Here is an 8,980-nt window from a genome sequence, read left to right on the forward strand (position 1 = left end):
AAGAAAAACAAGAGGCCCCTCCAGGTTGAGATTCTTTATTCTGGAGGTAGGAAAGGGGTCAGCATGCTCAGGTGGGGAGGGTCCAGCCCAGCTCCTCCAGCCCCCTAGTGCATGCCCAGCCCCAATAAGTTACCCAGTTAGTCAGCTGCCCTCCCTCCTGGGTCCTTTTGTTCCACCCTAGACAAGGCCAACCTGGCTCAATACAAGGGCTGCTTGTCCCCAGCCTGTGGGCAGTGCCACATGGCAGGCTGGGGGAGGGGTGAAGCAGCAGGACCATGCCCTGGGCCTAGAGGGGCAGAGGGGCCACTTCTGGCTCCAAGGGATCAGGACTTGGAAAACCACATCCTGGGCAGGCCTGGGGCACAGTCCCACAAGGTCTGTGCCTGAAAAGAGGTGGTAGTTGGGGTGGGGCCGCCATCACACCTCAATTGCTGGGTCTGAGCCCCGGCCCTGCCGCTGCAGCTGCTCCTCTTGCTTCATCTTGGGCTTCTCTGTCCGTGTATGCCACACTAGTACCTGCGCCAGCAGGGATGCAGTGAGAGCCAGGCCCAGCTGCAGCCAGGCCTCTGAGACTCTCAGCCTGGAATGGATTCTCTAACCCTATCAACACATACAATGTAGGCTTCAAAGTGTAAAGGGCAGGGTGGAGGAAGACTTAGTGCCTCTAAAGTGGGGCCCTGGCTGGGCGCAGTGGCTCATGCCTGTGATCCCAACACTTTTGGGAGGCCGAGGTGGGCGGATCACGAGGTCAGGAGATCAAAACCAAACCATCCTGGCTAACACCATGAAACCCCATCACTACTAAAAATACAAAAAATTAGCCGGGCGTGGTGGTGGGCGCCTGAGGCAGGAGAATGGCGTGAACCCAGAAGGTGGAGCTTGCAGTGAGCCGAGATGGTGCCACTGCACTCCAGCCTGGGCGACAGAGCAAGACTCCATCTCAAAAAAAAAAAAAAAAAAAAAAAAAAAACGGGGCCTTATTCCTTTATCCTCTCTGTGCCACATGGGTTTCCAGAACTCGGGGCAGAGTGACAGGGACCACTTTCCCACGCTGGTTCCCAGCTTCCCCTTCAGTAGAATCAGCAAGGCTGATCAGAAATCTGGAGAGGCCCTCCTGATTAAACTACCCATTCCCAGGGTCTCACTGTGCCTCCCCCACCACCTGTCCATCCCAGAGCCAGGTTCCTATGCCCACCTTCATTCCCTTACCCGAGTGCAGTTGGCAGCCCGTGGCTCCAGGTCCTTGGGATCCACAAGGTGGCTCAGAAGACTGCTCTCCAGGTGGCCCCGGGGAGCAGTGGAATCAAACTGGGCATTGGGCTTAGCTAACAGCAAGGGCAGGGCCACAGCAAATCCAGCCATATCCACAGGGAAGGGCCTGTTGGGCTCCCACGCTGTGTGGAAGCCTACTACCCGGCCGTCCCGTACCTGAGGGCCCTCAAATCGCAGGCCGCCCACCAGCCCCACAGGCCACACTGAGACACCACGGGTCCAGCGCATCTAACAGAGGTCAGGAGAGAAGAAACAGAGGGGTGGTCCGGGAAAGGGATCAGCAGAAAGAGCCACCCGGCTCACTCTGCCCCATGCTTCCAGCCCCTCACCCAGCAGCCAATGGCAACACTGCTAACCAAGGTAACGAAAAAAGCTGGCCGCACCTGGTCTCTTGCCCCTCCCCATCCTGGTGCTCACCTCCTCAAACAGCTCCCGGCTGTAGGTGTTGTCATCATCAGCAAAGTACACGACTCCTTGGGTCCCTGGTGGTGGTGGGTCCTTCTCCCCACCCACAGCACCTCCTCTGCCCCGGAGCCAGTCCAGGGCTTTGTTCCGCTGCTCAACACCACGGGGATGAACCCAGCCAGGCTCGCCCTCCCTAAGCCGCTGCGCTTTGGGTGTGAGGACCACCAGGTGTGTGAAGAGGAGGCCAGAGGCAGCCAGCAGCCCTGAGACCAGCGGGGTGGGACTCTCAGCATCCTCCACCAGCAGCCAATGCAGCCGGGGCACCAGGCTCAGTGTCTGGGACAGCCGTACCAGCTCTGCCTTCTGTACCAGCCTGTAGTGGAGAGATGCAGCACAAGGGAAAGGGGCAGGCTCCAGCCAGGGCAGACAGCTTCTGCATCTCCCTTGGCCTTTCCCAACCAATGCCTAAACTCCCTCTTTCTTGCCTTTCAACTTCATGCTAACACTCACCTACCCTGTTCTTTCGCTCCATGTCCAGCACCCACCTCAACCCCAGAGTTCTGGCTGTGGGAGACTATAAATTAAGGGCACAGGGCCAGGTGTGATGGCTCACGCCTGTAACACCACCACTTTGGGAGGTCAAGGCGGGTGAATCACCTGAGGTCTGGAGTTCCAGACCAGCCTGGCTAATATGGTGAAACCCCATTTCTACTAAAAAAATACAAAAATTTGCTGGGTGTAGTGGCGCATGCCTTTAGTAATCTCAGCTACTTGGGAGGCTGAGGCAGGAGAATCACTTGAACCCGGAAGGCAGGGGTTGGAGTGAGCTGAGATTGCGCCATTTCACTCCAGCCTGGGTGATAACAGCAAAACTCCATCTCTCTTTTTTTTTTTTTTTTTTTTTGAAACAGAGTCTCGCTCTGTGGCCCAGGCTGGAGTGCAGTGGCCGGATCTCAGCTCACTGCAAGCTCCGCCTCCCGGGTTCACGCCATTCTCCTGCCTCAGCCTCCTGAGTAGCTGGGACTACAGGCACCCGCCACCTCGCCCGGCTAGTTTTTTTGTATTTTTAGTAGAGACGGGGTTTCACCGTGTTAGCCAGGATGGTCTCAATCTCCTGACCTCGTGATCTGCCCATCTCGGCCTCCCAAAGTGCTGGGATTACAGGCTTGAGCCACCGCGCCCGGCCAAAACTCCATCTCTTTAAAAAAAAAAAAAAAAAAAAAAGGCCAGGTATGGTGGCTTATGCCTGTAATCCCAGCACTTTGTGAGGTCGAGGTGGGCAGATCACCTGAGGTCAGAGGTTCGAGACCAGCCTGCCCAACATGGCAAAACCCTGTCTCTACTAAAAATACAAAAAATTACCCAGGCATGGTGACAGGCGCCTGTAATCCTAGCTACTCGGGAGGCTGAGGCAGAAGAATCGCTTGAACCAGGGAGGCAGAGGTTGTAGTGAGCCGAGATTGTGCCACTGCACTCCAACCTGAGCGACAAGAGCGAAACTGTCTCAAAAAAAAAAAAAAAAGAAAAAAAATTTAGGGTACAGGCTTTGGGATCAGGTATATCTGGGTTTGAAATCCAGTTTTGTAACTTATTATGTGAGACAACTTGGGAAAATAGCTGAATCTCCCTGAGCCTCAGTTTCTTCAACTGTAAAATGGGAATAACAGTTCTTTATAACAATGTTGTTTTAAAGATTAAATAAGAGCTGGGCACGGTGGCTCACACCTGTAATCCCAGCACTTTGGGAGGCCAAGGTGGGCGGATCATGAGGTCAGGAGATCAAGACCATCCTGGCTAACACGGTGAAACCCTATCTCTATTAAAAATACAAAAAATTAGCCAGGCATGGTGACGGGCACCTGTAGTCCCAGCTGCTCGGGAGGCTGAGGCAGGAGAATGGCGTGAACCCAGGAGGCAGAGCTTGCAGTGAGCCAAGATCGCGCCATTGCACTCCAGCCTAGGCAACAGAGCGAGACTCCATCTCAAAAAAGAAAAAAAAAATACAAAAATAAAATACAAAAAATTACTGGCCAGGCACGGCAGCTCATGCCTGTAATCCCAGCACTTTGAGAGGCCGAAGCAGGCAGATCACGAAGTCAGAAGTTCCAGACCAGCCTGGCCAACATGGTGAAACTCTATCTCTACTAAAGATACAAAAAATTAACCAGGCATGGTGGCGCATGCTTGTAATCCCAGCTACTCGGGGGGCTGAGGCAGGAGAATTGCTTCAACCCGGGAGGTGGAGGTTGCAGTGAGCCAAGATCACACCACTGCACTCCAGCCTGGGCAACAGAGCAAGACTCCATCTCCGCGGGAGGGTGCGGAGGCGGGGAGAGAAAAAAAGGAAAAAAAAAAAGGAACAAACTAGGAATGTGGAACGTGGAACGTGGGGCTTGGCCTCTTCTGTGTTTCTTTATCCTTCAGATCTACCTGCCTGTCCCAGGGCTGGTGGTGTGTGTGTGTATGTGTGCATGTCACAGCTGGGGTCTAGAGCTTCCTGTGCATGAATGGGACAGCCATCTGATTCCCAGAAGATGTATTAACACCCTTATGGCTACAAATCCAAAAACCACATTCCACAACTGGTTTTATTAGTAAAACCAATTACATTTTGATTTAAAACAAAAGCAAATGTAAATCACTAAACACAGTGCCTGGTAGAGAGTGAACATACTAAGTAACAGCTGGTATAACTATTTCTGGACCCTAGTATGACTATCAGGCCAAGTGCTTTCAACTTTTTTTTTTTTTTTTTTTTTGAGATGAGCTCTCTCTCTCTGTCACCTAGGTTGCATGATCTCCACTCACTGCAACCTCCGCCTCCCAGGCTCAAGCCATCTTCCTGGGACATGGCTGGCCTGGTCCCAGGAAGCATTAATGGGGAAAGAGGATGGGGGCAGCCTCCAGAGTAGCTGGGATTACAGGCATGCAGCACCAAGCCCAGCTAACTTTTGTTTTTTGTTTTTTGTTTTTCTTATAGAGACAAGAGTTTCACCATGTTGCCCAGGCTGGTGTCAAACTCCTGAGCTCAGGCCATCCACCAGCCTAGGGCTCCCAAAGTGCTGGGATTACAGGCATGAGCCACTGCGCCCAGACAAGCCCTTTCAACTTTAATCAGGGGGTTTTAACTTTCTCCCCAAAGGGTCCCCAAGGAGAGAGAGTTAATTCACTGCCAAGCTCAAAATTTATTTGAAATGTTATTGTTCTGTCTTATAATTTGGTAGGAATTTTGTATTTTCCTTCTAGAAAAATAACTTCTTTTTTTTTTTTTTTTTTGGTTTTGTTTTTGAGATGGAGTTTCACTCTTGTTGCCCAGGCTAGAGTGCAATAGCGTGATCTCAGCTCACTGCAACCTCTGCCTCTCAGATTCAAGGGATTCTCCTGCCTCAGCCTCCCAAGTAGCTGGGATTACAGGCATGCGCCACCACGCCTGGCTAATTTTGTATTTTTAGTAGAGACAGGATTTTGCCATGTTGGCCAGGCTGGTCTCGAACTCCGGACCTCAGGTGACCCACCCACCTTGGCCTCCCTAAGTGCTGGGATTACAGGCTTGAGCCACCGCGCCCGGCCTGAAAATGAACTATTTTCCCACAGATATTTTAGTATAGATGTGGTTCATTTATCCTCTCTTTGGCATGCCCTAGTTTGAGGAACAACTCCTAGCCCAGTGCCTCCCCAAACTCCTCATCATCAACTCCAACTTATTGGACAATGCAGACCTCTTGGGTGTACCAGAGCCCATACCTGGCATAGGTGGGGGTAACAACATAGATAGTAGGCAGGGCCTCGGGTTCAGGGGGCTGGGCAGGGGCAGGGGGTGGCCGTCGGAGTTCCGCTTGCAGCTGGGAAATCCTCAGATCCTTCTGCCGTAGCTGCTCGGCTGCTGCCCGCAGGGGAGGAAGGCAGTCACATGGCTGGCCTGGTCCCAGGAAGCATTAATGGGGAAAGAGGATGGGGGCAGAGAACCACAGAATGTTCAGCATCCCAAAGGGCCATAATCTTCTCATTAATTCCTAGCCAATGCAGTTATCCCCTTATGACTTCCCTAGTAGCCTTTTCTACACCTCTGGTGTGGGAAACTCACTGCCTCAAGCAGCAGACCCTCTCCAACTTTAATAAATTCCATTGTTACAATTTTACGTTGGATGTTGAGCTGATTCCCTCTTTTCTATCTGCTGGTCCTAATTTTGCCTTCTGGACTCATAACAAGCCCATGTCCTTAAACAGGACAGTCTTTTCAGAGTCCAAGGTGCTAACTAACCATTACACTATAGAACCCCTTTAGGATAGTCTTTCAAATACCTGAGGATAACGCAGTGGCACTGTCCCTAAATCTTTGCATAAGGGGCAGGGTTCGATCCATTCCCTTGGCTGGGTGACCAAAGACTCATTGTTAAATTCATTGATTCCATTGTAGGATAAATATTTATTGAATACTCTTCCTAGGAGGCACTGCCTTAGGTGCTGAGGATACAGCAGGGAACAAGACAGACACAGTCCCTGCCCTCATCGAGCTTTCAGTTTAGCGGAGGAAGCAGACACTAAGCAAAGAAACAAATTAACAACATTATTACAAACTGTGATGGGGTCATGAAAAAAATAATCAGGATAGAGAAGAAAAGGGAATGGAGTAAGAATGGTATCTTTAGCTATGGTAGTCAGGGAAGGCCTCTCTGAGGAGGTGACATTTGAGCTAAGACCTGAAGGATGAGAAAGAGGCAGCCCGAGAAGAGCTGGAAGAAAAGACCCCAAGCAGAGGGAACAAGTTAAGCGCTTAAGAGAGCAATGAGCGTGGGGTTTTCGAGAAACTGTCAGCAAGCCAGTCTGGCTGCAGCAGAGCCAGGGAGAGGGGTGGGAAATGGGGTTGGGAGAGGCGGACGGCAGCAGGATCATGCGGGGCCTTGCAGGCTCTGGGAAGGAGTCTGGATTTCATCCGAAGTGCGGCGGGCCGCCGCGGTGCGTTCTATAGAGGGGAGTGCGCCTGCGGCCGCAGAGCTGTCCGGAGGGTCGAGCGGATGAATGGTGTTTGCCGGGGGTTCATCCCCAGGGCGGGATGCACGGCGGCGGGCGCCCACGGGCCAGCCCGCCGCACCCCCGCCCCGCCCCGCTCACCGAGCTGTACCAGCGCGTAGAGAAGGCCGGCGATCGACACCAGGAAGTAGGCGAGAAACACGTTCTTCAGCTTCAGCTTCATGGCCGCGCCGCCGCCCGCGCCCAAGCAGGCGGGGTCTAGAGGGGACGAGGGGTTCCCGCCCCAACCCCCGGCGCCTGCCCGCAGGCCCCGCCCCTGCACCGGCTCCGCCTTGCGTCCCGCCTTCCTCGCACTCCCCTACCAGCTCCTAGCCGGGGCTGGCAGCGCCGCCCGGGCACGCTTCCGGTCATCTGTGCCCCCTTGTAGACTTGATTTCCGGTCCCACCGCCAGGCTCCGGGAACCACGGGGCGGTGACGTCACATCCGGCGTGCCAAACTCGCGTGGACGGCAGTCAAATCCCGGGTAGGTGCAGAATCTTGGGTAGCTGCACGTGGCACCTATCTCGCGACCCGCCCCCGATCACGGAATTGCATGAGAAAGCCAGTCCTGGCGTCCAGATCTTCACCTTATTCATCCAACCATCAGTCACGCCACCCAACTGCAGTTGCTCAACACTCATTACACAAATGAATGAAATCTAAGGCCCACCACATGATCCTCTGAGTGTCTCTCCTGGAATTCTCACTATAATACTTTGAGATAGATAAGAAACTAAAGTTGACAAAAATTATGTCATTGCCACAAGGCAGTTTTGTGTCCTTTCTAGACACCCGATTCCAGCATCTCTAGTGTTTCCTCTGGCCCACATTTCTTCAACAAATGACAACAAGGGTGCCAAGGAAGTGTTTTAACTACCAGGAAATTGATTGGAAATAGTTCCTGAGCTGGGGAATTCCAGGAATGCATCCCCTTCCTCCTCACAAGCACAAGTCATCCTTCTCAGTCATTTTTCCTTTAAAAAAAAAAAGGGGGGAGCCGGGCGCAGTGGCTCATGCCTGTAATCCTACCACTTTAGAAGCCCAGGAGTTTCAGATCAACCTGGGCAACAAGGCAAAACCCCGTCTCTACAAAAAAACAAAAAAATTAGCCGGGTGTAGTGGCGTGGACCTACAGTCCCAGCTACTTGAGAGGCTGATGTGGGCAGCTGAGGCTGTGGTGAGCCGTGATCATGCCACTGCACTCCAGCCTGGGTGACTGGGTGAGACCCTGTCTCAAAAACAAAAAAGTCCTCCAACCCCCGGCAAAAAAGTTTCTGGTAAAATAATCTCTGACTTGTGGTCAGTCTACAAAATGAGGGGGAGACGGGGAACAGTATACTTCCTGTCACTAAGACAATGGGAAACTTTACAAAGTGCTGTTAGCTACAAGCAGAAGCCTTTAGGTTGGGCATGGTGACTGACGCCTGTAATCCCAGCACTTTAGGAGCCTGGGAGGTCAAGGCTGCAATGAGCTGGGAGTGCTGCATGTCACAGCACTCCCAGCACTCCAGCCTCAGCAGTAGAACAAGACCCTGTCTCAATCTCCCACAGCCCCCAAAAGTAGTAGCCTTTCATTTGAGAAACAACTATCTGAACTTATGGCTATTTCTATCCAAGAGGGACTCCATTGGCTCTGATAACCACTTACTAACTAGGCCTACTAAAATGTGATGACCTTGCTGGGCTCTTCTATGAAAATACCTAGCAACCCAAGGAAGGCTTGCACTTGCTCATTTTGCTGAATCAAGGTTGCTCATGCTGGCTGGGCACTGTGGCTCATCCATGATATTCCAGCACTTTGGAAGGCCGAGGCAGGCGGATCACTTGAGGCCAGGAGTTCAAGACCAGTCAGGCCAACATGTTGAAACCCATCTCTACTAAAAATACAAAAATCAGCCAGGCATGGTGGCAGGTGCCTGTAGTCCTAGCTACTCAGGAGGCTGAGGCAGGAGAATCGCTTGAGCCTGGGAGGCAGAGGTTGCAGTGAGCCGAGATAACGCCACTGCACTCCACCCTGGGCAACAGTGAGACTCCATCTCAAAAAAAACCAAAAAACAAAAAGGATGCTTATGCTAAAGCCAAATGAAAATGTAAGGCCTATGGCCAGGAACGGTGGCTCATGCCTGTAATCCCAGCACTCTGAGAGGCCAAGGCAGGCAGATCACCTGAGGTCAGGAGTTCAAGATCAGCCTGGCTAACACGGCAAAACCCTGTCTCTACTAAAAATGCAAAAATTAAGCTGGCCATGGTGGCAGGCGCCTGTAACCCCAGCTACGAGGGAGGCTGAGGTGG

General features: G+C 52.4%; 1 protein-coding gene across 4 annotated transcripts; it reads right to left on the reverse strand.

Moving 5' to 3' along the window:
• Positions 1–19: 19 nt before the first annotated feature.
• B3GAT3 (beta-1,3-glucuronyltransferase 3) lies at positions 20–7,639 on the reverse strand. 4 transcript variants are annotated; one of them, XM_010384886.2, is made up of 6 exons: positions 6,790–7,639; positions 5,980–6,048; positions 5,422–5,596; positions 1,690–2,050; positions 1,210–1,500; positions 20–516 (listed from the first exon to the last, which is right to left on the reverse strand). In XM_010384886.2, the coding sequence occupies exons 1-6, from the start codon at positions 6,869–6,871 to the stop codon at positions 418–420; spliced, it is 1,077 nt and encodes a 358-aa protein (XP_010383188.1). In that variant the 5' UTR covers positions 6,872–7,639; the 3' UTR covers positions 20–417. The 4 variants fall into 4 exon arrangements, with proteins under 4 accessions (XP_010383188.1, XP_010383191.1, XP_010383190.1 ...); XM_010384889.2 differs by having other exon boundaries at positions 5,980–6,218; positions 6,790–7,637; XM_010384890.2 differs by lacking the exon at positions 5,980–6,048 and adding an exon at position 600 and having other exon boundaries at positions 425–516; positions 6,790–6,886.
• Between the last annotated feature and the right edge of the window lie 1,341 nt (positions 7,640–8,980).

This window comes from Rhinopithecus roxellana, chromosome 15 (assembly GCF_007565055.1).
Source record: "Rhinopithecus roxellana isolate Shanxi Qingling chromosome 15, ASM756505v1, whole genome shotgun sequence".
NCBI classification, from domain to species: Eukaryota; Metazoa; Chordata; class Mammalia; order Primates; family Cercopithecidae; genus Rhinopithecus; species Rhinopithecus roxellana.